At 36.7% G+C, this 16,234-nt stretch overlaps 1 protein-coding gene and 1 non-coding gene across 4 annotated transcripts in view; one reads left to right on the top strand and one right to left on the bottom strand.

The window, feature by feature from the left end:
- Positions 1 to 16,234, bottom strand: part of CCAR1 (cell division cycle and apoptosis regulator 1) — a 66,887-nt gene that overhangs the window by 13,217 nt on the left and 37,436 nt on the right. For all 3 annotated transcript variants that reach the window (XM_025917856.2, XM_086679867.1, XM_086679866.1), the window contains 4 exons: positions 14,826 to 15,011; positions 5,348 to 5,539; positions 1,341 to 1,580; positions 837 to 948 (listed from right to left, as the gene is read on the bottom strand). In XM_025917856.2, the coding sequence (XP_025773641.2) occupies positions 837 to 948; positions 1,341 to 1,580; positions 5,348 to 5,539; positions 14,826 to 15,011 (730 nt within the window). The remainder of the gene's footprint in view (positions 1 to 836; positions 949 to 1,340; positions 1,581 to 5,347; positions 5,540 to 14,825; positions 15,012 to 16,234) is intronic.
- LOC112854897 (U6 spliceosomal RNA) lies at positions 11,058 to 11,163 on the top strand. The gene has a single exon (XR_003222980.1). It is a non-coding gene; the product is annotated as a U6 spliceosomal RNA (small nuclear RNA).

The raw sequence follows: 16,234 nt of genomic DNA, 5'->3' as shown, positions 1-16,234 counted from the left end.
GGTTAAGAGAATATCTTTTCTTAGGAAAGTTGAAGAATTCCTACTTTCAAATGGATCAGAAACACACAGAAGACAAAATATTCACAAATGAACGAATTGTTGGATATGGAGTGTTTGATGCACTATACTCTCAGCTTCTTTTATGTTCAAATATTTTCATTAACGCAAAGAAAAGTAAAATGCTGTGGTAGCAAGAAAAGGTAGAGGCAAACCAAAAAATACCTTAAATAGTAATAATCCTCAGAAAATATATATTATAAAAAATCTCTATCCTAAAAAAGGATCTTTAGGGGCACCTGGGTGGCTCAGTTGGCTAAGCATCCAACTTCGGCTCAGGTAATGATCTCACAGTTCTTGAGTTTAGCCCGCTTCGGGTAATATATGTGCAGCATTCCCAGGCAGTCCTAAGTGTCCTACAGAAAAACCCTGGGTTGAACATAAAGGGGGTCTGGGTGGTGTTAACAGAAGGGAAGGCAGAGCTGGTGCAACTGGCCATGGAGAAAGCTGACTTGGCTTGTGTAGCACAGAGAAGACAGCTGGTTTATTCCATGACAGCTTGTCCTAAGCAGAAAGTGTCTTTCAGGATCTATTTTTGGAGGTTTGTTACATATGTCTGGTTCTCAATTCCAACAGTTTAGTAAGATCTAAATAAAATGCTAGATTTTACTTAAAAAAATTCCTCTCCTCTATTAATAATATAAACAGGTTTTTACTAAAAAATATTTTACTGTTTCTAACGAAGAAAAAATACTAAAATTCTAGATTGTGATTACATAAAGTCAACAAACAAAAAATATAGTTCATCCAAAGGAGAGATAAAGAAATTTGGACCATACCATCTTCTTCATCCTCAGCTTCTTCTGCTTCCATTGGATCATACTCATCCTGATTATTATCTTCTTCAGTTTCATCATCATCTTTAGAATCATCTTTTCTTTTATCTTCTTTCTATAATTTAAAATGTCTTAAAATTAAACAAGATATCTGACCAAACGTTAAACGACTGAAACCAAAAATCATTAAATTCATTAATTTACTTGAAAAAGATACTATAAAATCTTAACAATGCACTTTAAAAGTAAACTACCATTCAAATATATGTAAATAAACCACTATGCTATACACTTTAAATTATAAAAAAGAAATAAACTATCAGAAACAAGATCTAGATGTTTATAGAGGCTTAATTCAAAGAATTAAATTTCTAATAATACAGTAAAATCTTTTAGTTTGGCCTTTACATTTCACTATCATGATGAAATTCATCATCATTTTTATACTCTAGAAGACTAAATGAAAACTTCTAAATCAGGTTGGTGGCCATGGAAATAATTACAGACCTTCCTTTCATCTCTATCTTCTTTTTTATCCTTATCATCGCCTGATTTTCTCCGCTTGGGTTTTGGTTCATCAGTTTCATCATCTCTATCTTCTTTTTTATCTTTTCTCTCATCTTTTTTGCTTTTCTTCTCCTTTTCTTTTTTGTCCTCTTTCTCAGGAAGAGATAATAATGATTTGTATATTCTGACACCAAAATCTCTTTGAAGCATTTCATTGAAAAGTTCTGCAAACAATGAAACCTATAAAAAGATACCAAGAGTAACGCAACTTTAATAAAAATACTGAATACATCCAGCACAGTAATTTATCAAATAATGACTTGCCACATCTAACAATTAACATTCACTAATAATAGAGTTGTAATAATTGGTGTCAATGATGTTGAAGATTCTCAAAAGACTCAAAAAAACTCTTATGAATACTATATAGTGTACTTTTGGCCAAATTTAGAAAAAATAGTAAAACTGTACCACAAAAAATTTGAAAATGAGTAGAAAAAAAGGGTTTCTACTATTTTACACAGCAATTCATCTTCATGATTAACGAATTTTATTCATTTACTCAGCCAGGTTTTCTGAAATGCCTACTATATAACATGGAGTGTTTTAGGCATTGGTGATATAGCATTAATGAAAGCAGACAAAAATCTTGACTCTAATGAGCTAATAATCAAGTGGGGAAAAGTAAAAGATAACCAAACCAACATCAAATGTTTAAGCAGGATAAACACAGACAGAGTAACAAAATGTAATATAGTCAGAGAAGGCCTCTCTGAAAAGTGAGCTGAAGGTGGCAAGGGAATGGGCCATATAAATATCTATAAAAGCATTTCAGAAGAGGGAGACCAATTCAGAATTCTGAGTAGGGAGTATGCATTATTATTATGCAAGTGTCCATGTATACCGACATACTCACGAACCTAAAATTATATAATGAATTTTCTACATAAAGATTTCTAAGGAAGGGGCATCTGGCTGACTCAGTCGGTAGAGCACACAACTCTTGATCTCGGGCTTGTGAATTTGAGCCCTCCACCAGGTGCAGAGATTACTTAAAAATATTAAAGAAAGAAAAATTCTAAGGCTAATTGTTTCTAATAGATTGAAAGGGTCCAGGACTTGAAATGGTTGACCACAGCTCTAAAATATGTATTCTTGGGGGGCGCCTGGGGGGCTCAGTGGGTTAAGTGTCTGACTTTGGCTCAGGTCAAGATCTTGAGCTCCATGCATACAAGCTCCAAACTGGGCTTGCTGCTGTCAGAGCAGAGCCCACTTCAGATCCTCTGTTCCCCTCTCTCTGCCCCTCCCCTGCTTGCCCTCTCCCGCTCTCAAAAATAAATAAACTGAAAAAAAAAAAAAATAATAAAAATAAAATAAAATACATAATCTTGGGGTGGCTCAATAAGTTAAACACCTGACTCTTGATCTTGGCTCAGGCCATGATGTCATAATTCATGAAATCAAGCCCCACATGCAGCTCTGCAATGACACTGCAGAGTCTGCTTGGGATTCTCTCTCCTCTCTCACAAAATAAATAGACTTAAACACATACATACATAATCTTATACAATGTGTTCAGTATATTTGACTATTTTTCTGATCATAAAGGATAATATAATGTATTAAAATTGATCTTATAGTCTATTTTATTTATTTATTTTTTTAATTTTTTTTTTTTCAACATTTATTTTTGGGACAGAGAGAGACAGAGCATGAACGGGCGAGGGGCAGAGAGAGAGGGAGACACAGAATCGGAAACAGGCTCCAGGCTCTGAGCCATCAGCCCAGAGCCCGACGCGGGGCTCGAACTCACGGACCGCAAGATCGTGACCTGGCTGAAGTCGGACGCTTAACCGACTGCGCCACCCAGGCGCCCCTCTTATAGTCTATTTTAATTCATACCCAGTCTTTACACATTTTAAGAAAACAGAAATCTATTATCTGTAAAATGACCACTAAGATGTTGAAAACTCCACTTTCTCTTAACCATTAGTGTAAATAAATAAGAAAAATAGCAAGAGGCATATCTTTTCCTAAGTCTTCTCTTTTCTATTACTTAGAGACAAAAAGTAGTAATTTAAAGGCGTTAAATAAGAAGCCCAGACCAGTGACTAGAAAAATAGAATTAATTTTTTAAAGTTTATTTATTTATTTACGTAATCTCTACACCCAATGTGGGGCTCGAACCCACAGCCCTGAGATCAAGAGTTACATGCTCTTCCGAATGAGCCAGTCAGGCACTACCTAGAAGAGCAGAATTGAAACTGAAAGAGATAAGCCTAGAATTAATATTAAATCAAAGATTTATAATTTTATGATAAATGCTTTTTCTTATAGAATTTTTAAAGATTTTATTACCATTTAAAAAAATTTTTTTAATGTTTATTCATTTTTGAGAGAGACAAAGCATTAACGGGGGAGGGGCAGAGAGAGAGGGAAACACAGAATCCAAAACAGGCTCTAGGCTCTCTGAACTGTCAGCACAGAGCCTGACATGGGGCTTGATCTGACGAACCATGAGATCATGACCTGAGCTGAAGTCGAATGCCCAACCGACTGAGCCACCCAGGCACCCCATTATTAGCATTTTTTTAAGTAACCTCTATACCCAACACGGGGCTCAAACTTACAACCCTGAGATCAAGAGTACCATGCTCCATCAAATAAGCCAGCTAGGTGTCCCTCTTACAGAATATTTTTTAAAAATTCATGTACCAAAATGACATCTGCATTCTAAACAGATTAAAAGGAAATTAACCCAGAAGATATGTTAGGTGAGGAGGAAACAAAGAAAGGATCATTTTACTAATGAAGGGCTATTTCACAAATTGCTTTGTTTCCAATGGAATAGCATTAGTTTGAGATCCATGGACACCATCAGTCAGATTTACATTATATATTGTATAAACAATATACAATACCAAAGACTAATTTTTTCATGTGCTTATTCAAATTACTACTAAGAGTTATATTACTATCAAGAGTTATATTTATGGCAACTAGTAATAAAAATAAAATCATATAGCCATAATATTTAAAAACATTTAAAAACACTATAATATTTAAAAACAGTATTTAAAAACACTAAAAATTATAAATATTTTACTATTTGTAACCTGTCTTATATCACAACCAATAAGCGTGGACTTCCGTGTTTTATAATTGCCTCAGTAATTCTCTGTGTTTGTAAATGTCTCTAGTCTTAAGTAATTCATTTTCATCTTGTGGACAAGGATATCTTAGGTCAATTAAGTATGACTGACTTTTCCAATATAATTTATAAAATAAAACAAAAACAAAAAGACCAATGTGAAATGTGTTAAGATACAATAATTGAATACAATTATAATTTTTCACAGGCTATTAAGAAATTAACATTTTTAAATATTTTACATTGTTTTACTTAAAGAATGAAGCTATCACTTCTTTAGGGATAAAAATCTTCAATTACTTTGAAAAATAAATATGTTGTAAATCTGCAGTACAATAATGGTAAAAAAGAAATAGATTCATATTGAAAAATAAATATCAATTATTTTTTATCTTATACCTCAATTACAAGCAAAATTTTAAATCCTATTAAATGAGATTTTAATTATAGAGTAAATAAAGCATTACTTCATTCTAAAGGAAGCAATTAGACATAATGTATCATGTGTCCCCTGTAAGTCTGATAAAAGAACACACCACTACTTACGAAGTAGTTTTTTAAAAAAATAATTAAATCAGAATCTGATTAAAACTTCAGATCTATCTATCAATTCACAAGAAATACAGAGGCCACAGGAACATTTAAACAATCCTACAGGAATGCAATCAACAAAAAGGAGTCATTCAGAAAAATCAGCTGCTGTCTCCACCCCCACCAAAGAATAAAATTGCAAGGAAAAAACAAAAACCCAAAAACATAATCCATGAAAAAGGCCATCAAAGAAATTTAAGAGATATATTAACCAATCAAAATGTATGTACCTTATTTAGATCCCAATTCAAACTTAAAACATTACCTCGAATGAATGTTCCTTATTATCCTCTAATCTGTAGTCCAAAAGTACACTCAAGGACATAATGCTACAGTCAAACTTGCCACTTTTTGCAGCCCAGTTTGGATGTACTATGATGGCTGGTTCATCCGGCAAAATGTATCTTCTTTCCCGACGCTGGCGTTCCATTTCTTCCTGACGTTTTCTTTCTTCTTCCTACATATTTGAAATTTTAAGTGCTAGTTATATCTCCACATACTATATATATATATATATATATATATATATATATATATATATATATATATATATTAAACGCACATCATGGAAAGAAAAAGGGCAAAATTCCCATGACTCCTTATGGTGATTATGCCAAACATAGGGCTGGAAGAAAGTTCAAATTTACTAAAGACAGCAGTTTTTATGGCTCCTACTTTTCTTTCTTTTCAGTTTCTCAGCATAAGAAATTGTTCTAAGGGGGCTGGGGGGACACCTTTATTAACATTATATAAATCAGGGTATTTGGAAAATAGTGATGGTAGCATAGCTTCTGGATCTTCTTGAATCCCCACATTAAAAAAGAATAATCTATATACCAAAACCAACATCCAAGTACACTCACAACAAAACAAGGTGAAATGGTATCCCCATAAACCCCAGTATACAAGTGGGTAGAAAAAAGTCACAAGAGCCAAAAGACCTATATGTTACTGGCATTTGTATAGAGAGAAAGCAAAAGGAAACAATGGAGTTGTATGATGGATCTAAGAACAGGAAAACTAGGGAGGAGGAGTTAAGATAGAAGAGTAGGGAGACCCCGAGGCTTGTATTGTACCTTGAACACAGCTAGATAAATAATAAATAATTGTGAACACCCAAGAAATCTGAGGAGAGAGCAACAATGCACAACTAGACATGAAAAAAACACCACGTCATGAAAGTTCAGCTGAGGATCTAAATCCTCAGAACCAAGGGAAACCTCAAGATGGAGATGTCCTTGCCAAATACCAAAAGAAGGAACGTAGGAGAGCCAGCCCACAAGACGAGCCAGATGATGGGCACACATCTTTGACACTGGCCTCATCTAACGCATAGGAGCACATGTGGGACCTTGGTAGGATCTCCCACCTTTGGTTTCAAATCCCTGACCTCTGTTTTTCTACTTAAAAAAACATAAAAAACAAAAACAAAAACACCACATTAGGATATATACTTATTTTCCCACTGACTTTGTTTTCTAAGTGAAATCTAAAATTAAAGTCAATAAAATGTGTGGCTTTCCTCATCCTCCATTAATGATTAAAACTGTCCATTTAAAAACTACACAAAGACAATGTAGTCCTAAATAGCAATCCAGCTTTAATTGTAGGGCACTGAATCACCTTGCAAACAAATTACAGTCACTATGATTTAACAATAGATACTGTACTGGGTATTGCTGGGATTTTTTTGGCAAACTTGTAACAAACCAGAGAATAAAATTTAACTCTTAATCATCATGTAGAAAAACACAATAAAGAAACCTAAAATATCTTAAAACAAACAAGAAAACCACAAAAGAGTCAATAGGTATTCACTGGAAAGTGAGCAGGTCAATTTCATAAAAGCAGCTGAAACTAGGCAACATTTTACTCCCAACGATAGTGAGTACAAGGAGCCGGTGTTTAGCCGGTGATCTAAAAGTGCCTAGAACAAAACTAAGGGTTGATGGGGGGTGGGAGGGAGGAGAGGGTGGGTGATGGGTATTGAGGAGGGCACCTTTTGGGATGAGCACTGGGTGTTGTATGGAAACCAATTTGACAATAAATTTCATATATATAAAAAAAAAAAAAAGTGCCTAGAACATTCTAGGTCTATGAACTTGCAAGGCTGATTTACCACGGCATCTTCACAGCATAGGGCCTTACACTGAGGAGGTTATTTCTGGAAGTAGAATCATTAGAATAGGGAGCAGGATAGCGACAACAGAGACATGGGAGGAGAAGGTCCTGATAAACAGTGATAGAAGGGCAACAGAGATTGAAATCTCAGAAAGCAAGCTATCATATATTTTGAGAAAATAAGAAAATAACACAATATAGAGCTCAATGAAATTTAAAAAAGCTATCTCGGAGTACCTGGGTGGCTCAGTTGGTTAAGAATCTAACTTTGGCTCAGGTCATGATATCATGGTTCATAAGATCGAGCCCTGCATTGCTTCAGATTCTCCATCTCCCCCTCTGTCTGCCCCTCCACCCCTTATACATGTGTTTTCGCACTTTCTCAAATATAAACATTAAAAAAAAAAAAGAAGCTGTCTTAAGCAATCTCTTCTAATAAAATGTTAGGCAAACTAAATTCACCTAAAAATGAGCAACAGAAAGTATTGAGGTCAAGTCCTATACAAAGTTACTATTTAAAAAAAAAGAGAACAAGGAGAACTATATCCCTACAGACAATGAAAGTGGGCCAGAAAAACAGTCATAGATAAAAATCTTAACTTACTATTTTACTATTTTAAAGTGTGCTAAAAGAGACTGAGAAAATCTCACAAACTATGAAAGAACAACATAAAGAATTTTAAAAGTAAAAATAAGGTGAAAGGGGTGCCCGGGTGGCTCAGTCAGTTAAGTGTCGACTTCAGCTCAGATCGTATCTCCCAGTTCTTGAGTTCGAGCCCGCGTCAGGCTCTGTGCTGACAGCTCGGAGTCTAGAGCCTGGTTCTGATTCTGTGTCTCCCTCTCTCTCTACCCCTCCCCTGCTCACCGTCTGTCCCTCTCTGTCTCTCAAAATATATAAACATTAAAAAGATAAAAAAAATTTTTTAAGTAAAAATAAGGTGATAAAATACAGGAAATAATTACAAAGAAAAAATCGATTCAGAAATTTAAAATAAACTAGAAGGAATACAAAAGCAAATAAACTCAAGAGCCACTGCCTTAAGCAAACAGAAGACAATGGGAAAAAATTTTAAAACAAGAAATGAAGAGGAAAAGGATCCAAGCAATAGATAGACGCTGAAAAGGCAAAAATACTGAATATGAGATAACAGGATTCTTATAAGAAAACAATAGGGAATAGACCAAATACAAAACAACTTTACTTAAGAAAATGTGACTGTTGATGACAATTTTATTCCCAAGAGCCAAGAGATGAAAACAACAAGTGTCCACCAGAGATGAATGGATAAACAAAATACAATATACACATGAAATGGAGTATTATTCAGCCTTAAAAAGAAATGAAGTTCTGATATATACTAGGACATGAACTTTGAAAACATTACATTAAGAGAACCAGACACAAAAGAGCAAATACTATATGATTCTACTTACATGAGGGATCTAGCACAGACAAATTTGGAGACAGAAAGCAGAACACAGGTTACTAGGGTAGAGAGGAAGACGGGTATGGGGACTTAATTGTTTAATGACAGTTACCATTTGGGATAATAATAAAGTTCTGGATGCATAAAATAGGGATAGTTCCACAACACTGTGCATGTACTTAATGCCACTGAATTGTACAGTAAAAATAGTATAATGGTGTTTTTTTTTTTTTAATTTTTTTTTTTCAACGTTTACTTATTTTTTTGGGACAGAGAGAGACAGAGCATGAACGGGGGAGGGGCAGAGAGAGGGAGACACAGAATCGGAAACAGGCTCCAGGCTCTGAGCCGTCAGCCCAGAGCCCGACGCGGGGCTCGAACTCCCAGACCGCGAGATCGTGACCTGGCTGAAGTCGGACGCTTAACCGACTGCGCCACCCAGGCGCCCCCAATGGTGATTTTTATTAACGTCTATTTTACTAAAAAAAAATTTTTGTTAAAGAGAAATTTTGCTCAGAAAAAAAAAAAAAAATCTGAAATCACATAGCGAAAGAGCACACCATGGGTCTAAAGACAGTAACTCAGAATGACCAGTATCAAAATACCATTCTAAAAAAATGAGAAAATCGGTGCATCTAGGCAAAATAGCAAGTGATCATATCAGAAAGTAAATTGCCTTATCATCAATTTTTGACAGCAAAACTCTACATGTCATAGAAAAGAGTTTATTAAAAACATTCAAAAGAATATAAATGTGAATCAAAGATTTTATAATCACCAAAACTGACTTTAAAAAAGTATTTATTTTTTAATTTACATCTAAGTTAGCATATAGTGCAACAATGATTTAAGGAGTAGATCCCTTAATGCCCCTTACCCATTTAGCCCATCCCCCCCCCACAAACCCTCCAGCAACCCTGTTTGTTCTCCACATTTAAGAGTCTCTTATGTTTTGTCCCCCTCCCTGTTGTTATATTCTTTTTGCTTCTTTGCTGTTTTATATCTTAAATTTCTCATGAGTGAAGGCATATATTTGTCTAATTTCACTTTAAATAATACCCTCTAGTTCCATCCATGTAGCTGCAAATGGAAGACTTCATTCTTTCTGATTGCCAAGTAATACTCCATTGTGTGTGTGTGTGTGTGTGTGTGTGTGTGTGTGTGTGTGTGTGTGCGCGCGCGCGTTTAACATACCAATTGCTGGGTTGTAGGGTAGTTCTATTTTTAATTTTTTGAGGAACCTCCATACTGTTTTCCAAGGTGTCTGCACCAGTTTGCATTCCCAAAAACTGACTTTTAAGTATAGTCAAACTGTTACCAACATACAAGAACCTAAACATTGCTACCATGAGCTCTGAAGAATCTCCTAGAGATGACCTTCAGAGACAATGACAAAAGCACTAGTGGTGAGCGTTAGATATAGAACTGTAGAACCAAGACTAAAGGAGGATTAAAAGAGTACAATATGTAATGCTACATGCTAGCCCAATGTATTTATAGTACAACATAAAAACAACAGGGAGAAAATAAGGATAGGAAAAGCAAAAATAACTTTATAAACAAATTTCAGCAGTAACATTAGTGGTATATCATCAGTACTGTATTAGTGCTGTGTATCTGTATATATATATTCCCACCCACTGGCCAAAAAAAGACAATTTGAGCTTCAATAAGGATAAGAATTGCAAAGAACTGAAGCCCATCAAATACATTTAAATCTATAAATTCACAATGTTTAATAAACAAATTTTTTAATGTTTATTTTTGAGAGAGAGACAGAGTATGAGCAGGGCAGGGGTAGAGAGAGAGGGAAACAGAATCCAACAGCTGCACTGTCACCACAGAGCCCGATGCAGGGCTCCAACCCTCGAACCTTGAGATCATGACCTGAGCCGAAATCAGACACTTAACCAACTGAGCCACCCAGGCATCCATGTTTAATTTTTTTTTTTTTCAACGTTTATTTATTTTTGGGACAGAGAGAGACGGAGCATGAACGGGGGAGGGGCAGAGAGAGAGGGAGACACAGAATCGGAAACAGGCTCCAGGCTCTGAGCCATCAGCCCAGAGCCCGACGCAGGGCTCGAACTCACGGACCGCGAGATCGTGACCTGACCTGGCTGAAGTCGGACGCTTAACCGACTGCGCCACCCAGGCGCCCCCATGTTTAATTTTTTAAATGTTGTTTATTTTTTAAAAGAGAGAGCTCGAGCGAGCGTGAGTGGGGGAGAGTCAGAGGGAGAGAAAATCCAAATCAGGCCCTGAGCTGCCAGTGCAGAGACCAATGTGGGGCTTGAACTCACAAACTGAGATCAATGACCTGAGCCGAAGTCGGATACTTAACCAACTGAGCCACCCAGGTGCCTCAATAAATTCATAATGATGTTAAAAAACAAATGGGTAACCATCATAAAACAAAGGAAAACAGTGCTTGCTTCAGCAGCACATATACTAAAATTAGAACGATACAAAAAAGATTGTCTATGGCCCCTGCACAAAGATTGTTCATATGCAAAAAGTGTTCTATATTAAAAAAAAAAACAAAAACAATCAAGAATTAATCCTGCCTTGGGGCGCTTGGGTGGCTCAGTTGGTTGAGTGTCCATGAGTGTCCAACTTCGGCTAAGGTCGTGGTCTCACAGCTCGTGAGTTTGAGCCCCATGTCGGGCTCTGTGCTGACAGCTCCGAGCCTGGAGCCTGCTTCAGATTCTGTGTCTCCCTCTCTCTCTGCCCCTAATCCACTCGCATTCTGTCTCTGTCTCTCTCAAAAAATAAACATTAAAAAAATTTTTTTAAAAGAATTGATCCTGCCTTCTTCTATATGAATTTAACAAGAGAGAAAACTATACCACCAGGTAACCAAATAGGAGATGAGGGAAATATGTAAAAACAAAATGGTACGAATTATAATATCACTATTTTCCAACCCCAATGGCTGCTAACATCAAAAAGTGAAAACCAGCTCTTCTTTGCCTTCTATTTCTAGTCTTTCTGTCCTGAACAATTCAGTTCTAAAGCAACTCCTCCAACAAAGCAGGTGTCTATACAGAGGATGGAGGCTGGCAGACAAGCCCACCAGTCAACAGGTACTGACACAAATGGAGCATGAACATTCAGAGACACAACACAGGGTAGGGAATCGGACCAAAGTAAAGAGAGTATCCAGATAGCAGAGGGAATGCAACAAACAACTGAGCAAGTAAGCAAATATATTAAGTACAGTGGAAGCTACATTTCTCATTATTGGAAAAGGGAGTTAGGTATGCAGAAAGGAGGAAACTGAAGTGAACTCTGGTGTTGGGAGTACAACTGGAGATACTAGCATAAACTCATGACTTTTTTTTTTTTTTTTTTAATTTTTTTTTTTTTTTTAAACGTTTATTTTTTTGGGACAGAGAGAAGACAGAGCATGAACGGGGGAGGGGCAGAGAGAGAGGGAGACACAGAATCAGAAGCAGGCTCCAGGCTCTGAGCCATCAGCCCAGAGCCCGACGCGGGGCTCGAACTCACGGACCGCGAGATCGTGACCTGGCTGAAGTCGGACGCTTAACCGACTGCGCCACCCAGGCGCCCCAACTCATGACTTTCAATACATACACTGTAACAAATATAGATACAAATACATATATGTAGGTATATATAAGTATAAATTAATATATATCTGTACCATAGCTCTATTGACTAACAGGGGTCATGAGAAGCACAATGATACGAGTGAGTATGTCTTGGCTTCTAAATTATCATCACCTTCACTAAAAAGTATGAGGGCTTTTTATAGTTCTATCTTAAAAAAGTATACACACACATATTTCCTTGGGAAATGGCTAATTCCAAAGCCAGGGCAGGGAGTGTACACAGTGAGATGGCAACACTGTTTTGGGCTCCAAAATAAGTTAAGTCCTCAAAATAAAACGAGGACATGTGAAAGGACACAGAAGCCAACTCAAAAGGGCTCCTACTACCCAAGTGATATATTTTCATTATCAAGATAAATATTATCATTGAATGAAATAAGAAATCACAACTCTCTTAAGAACAAGGTAGTTCAACGTAACAAAAAAACCATTATCACATCCAAGAAATTTAACACTGCTTGAAAATTATCTAATATCACACCCATATCCATAATCAAATGTCTCCAATTATCCACAAACTATTCTTCACGGCATTTTTTTTTCCTATTCGGGGTCCAGTCAAGTTTCATTCAATACATCCAGTTATCATGTGTTGCTAACCTCTTTTAATGTAAATTGTTTATTTTTATTTAAAGTTTATTTATTTGAGAGACAAAGTGGGGGGGGGGGACAGAGAGATAGGGAGAGTGAGAATCCCAAGGAGCCTCCACAGTGCCAAACCAGAGCCCAACATGGGGCTTGAACTTTCAAAACCACGATATCATGACCTGAGCTGAAACCAAGAGTTGGATGCTTAACAAACTGAGGTGCCCCCAATGTAAATCATTTCTTTTCGTCTCTCATGACATAGACATTTCAGAAGTTCAGATAAGCTGCTTTGTGTAACTTTTTACATTCTAAATCTGACTATTCTCTCACAATTAGATTAAGGTAAAAACATTTTTGGCAGGAATACTTCATAAATAATTATGTATAATCCAGAATGCATCACATTAGGAAATACATACTGTTGGTCTGTCCAATTACTGGCATTCTGACATGCTTCTTCTATTGCTCTCTTTCAAATTCAGAAAACAATGGCAGGTTTGTGCATCTAGGAGTTATTGTAAGGGCATAAGATGCAATGCAATCAAACACACAGCTGTAGAAGCAGCAAAATTCTGGGATAAGCACTTCACTCGAACTCAATCTCTGAACTTAATGGCTCTGTCAATCAAATTCTCTCTAAAACACAGGGATAATTTTTTAAAGTTTATTTTTATTTTTGAAAGAGATACAGAGAGCAAGTGGGGGGAGGGGCAGAGAGAGAGGGAGACAGAATCCCAAGCAGGCTCCAAGCTATCAGTGCAGAGCCCAACGTGGGGATCGAACCCACAAGCAGTGAGATCACGACCTGAGCTAAAATCAAGTGTTGGATGTTTGAGCCACCCAGGTACCCCTGAATAATTTTTTAAGTAAACTCTATGGCCAACGTGGGGCTCAAACCCATGACCCCAAAGATCAAGAGTCGCATGCTCTGCTGACTGAGCCAGCCAGGCACCCCAAACATATGAATAATTTAGCATTCATTTTTAAAAGGGAAGATGAAAAATACATGATTTGGAAATAACTCAAATTTCTCTCGAGTAGAAAACAAACTGTGACATTGATACTATGGGATATTATGGGATATTATTAAGCAATACAAAATAACAAATTAGTAATATATACAACAAAATGGGCAAATCTCTAATGCATTTTGCTAAGTTGAAGAGGTCAGACTGTAAATGTTATATATAATTCCATTTACATGAAATACTGGAATAGACAAAACTACAGGAAACAGATCAGTGGCTCCCAGAGGCTGGTGTGAGAAGCAGAAGGAGCACATGGAGAGAAGAAAATGCTTACGTAAGGGTAGAGATTTTTAGAGGGTGACAGACCTGTTTTTTTGTTTTTTTTTTTTTAATTTTTTTTTTCAACGTTTATTTATTTTTGGGACAGAGAGAGACAGAGCATGAACGGGGGAGGGGCAGAGAGAGAGGGAGACACAGAATCGGAAACAGGCTCCAGGCTCTGAGCCATCAGCCCAGAGCCTGACGCGGGGCTCGAACTCCCGGACCGCGAGATCGTGACCTGGCTGAAGTCGGACGCTTAACCGACTGCGCCACCCAGGCGCCCCATGACAGACCTGTTTTATGTCTTAGTTGTTGTCATGGTTATATAACTATATTGCATTTGTCAAACTGTTCACCAAAAGCGTTGAATTTTACAGTTATGTAGTTGTATTTTTTTTTTTAATAAATGTTTATTTAGTTTGAGAGAGAGTGTGCACACAGGCAAGCTTAGGGAAGGGGCAGAGAGAGAAGGAGAGAGAGAGAATCCCAAGCAGGCTCCGCGCTGTCAGTGCAGAGCCTGACTTGGGGCTCTATCTCAGGAACCATGAGATCATCACCTGAGCCACAATCAAGAGTCAGACACTAAAGTGACTGAGCCACCCAGGTGGCTTAATAAAAGTACACACGCACATATTTTAAGAATTCCCTATAAACAAGTATTATATTTAATAGTGTATATATACCTCTTTATCATCTTCAGATTTCCTATCATCCTCCTCTTCCTCTTCTTTTTCTGATTTCTCTAATTCCTTTTGTTCTTCTTTTTGCTCTTCTACTTTAAGCTGTTTTGTCAATCGGGCTATTAACTGAGATTTTAATCCTTTGGAACTAAGGGCTCGACTTTCTAATTCTTTTCGAAGGTCATTTACCTAAATATGCAGAACATAAAAAACACAGAAAAAGAAAATGGGACATTGAAATAAGGAACAAACTGCAAATATCTTTAGTTTGATTTTTTAAAATTGAGGTGAAAAGTACACTTGTTCAGCTCAGAACATGTTTGTGAAAATGCAAACTGACGATATTTTTGGAAAATAATCTGAAACATGTTTTAAGATGCTTAAAAAATTAATTCTCTTTGACACAGTTATTTTGGGGAATTAACCCTAAAGAAATATTCTAAACACAGGAAAAACAAAACACTTTACATATTCCTTGTAACAGTCCCTTTCTCAAAAAACTAAAGAATCTAAATATCCAATGAAAGAATAATACCACATCAACTAAATAGAAGAGTATAGAACATTTAAAAATAATTATATGGGAAACACTAATATTAACTGAAAAGGATGAAACTGCAACTTTTTAATACAATGTGATCAGAACCAACCAAGCAAAGTGTGTACCTCTAAAAAATAATAATAATAAAAAAAAAAATCAACATTTTAACAGTGGTTCTCTTTGAATCATAGGCTTTGGTAACTTTTTTCTTCAATTTTTCATGTATGTACCAATTTTTAAAATAAACATGCGTTATATTTATAATCAAAAGAAATACAAGTTTTAAAATAAGAAACTTAACAGTAAAGTCATCAGTTTGAAAAAAAGTCCTGGGATGCAGGCTTAAACTAATTGACTGTATTTTCTTTCTTTTTTTGTTTGTTTATTTTTAATGTTTGACAGAGAGAGACAGACAGACAGACAGACACAGAAACAGCACAAGTGGGGGAGGAGCACAGAATCTGAAACAGCCTCCAGGGTCCAGATTCAGAGCTGTCAGCACAGAGACCATCTGCAAGATCACGACCTGAGCTGAAGTCGGATGTTTAACCGACTGAGCCACCCAGGCGCCCTCCGTTTTTAAATTAATGTTTGAGGCACAGAGACAGAAAGCGAATGGGGGAGAGGCAGAGAGAGAGGGAAGCACAGAATCTGAAGCAGGCTCCAAACTGTCAGCACGGAGCCTGACGCGGGGCTCAAACCCATGAGCAATGAGACAATGACCTGAGCCGAAGTTGGACACTTAACGGAATGAGCCACCCAGATGCCCTAATTACCTGTATTTTCTGAATCCACAGTTCTCTATACAAAACCTGATGCTGATCAAGACAACTTGAAGTAATACAAGAATAACAAACATTCTTGTGATACA

This window comes from Puma concolor, chromosome D2 (genome assembly GCF_028749965.1).
Source record: "Puma concolor isolate L17-30 chromosome D2, mPumCon1.1.hap2, whole genome shotgun sequence".
Classification (NCBI taxonomy): domain Eukaryota; kingdom Metazoa; phylum Chordata; class Mammalia; order Carnivora; family Felidae; genus Puma; species Puma concolor.
The sequence above is the reverse complement of the archived record's forward strand: the minus strand, read 5'-3'. Positions and strand labels throughout refer to the sequence as shown.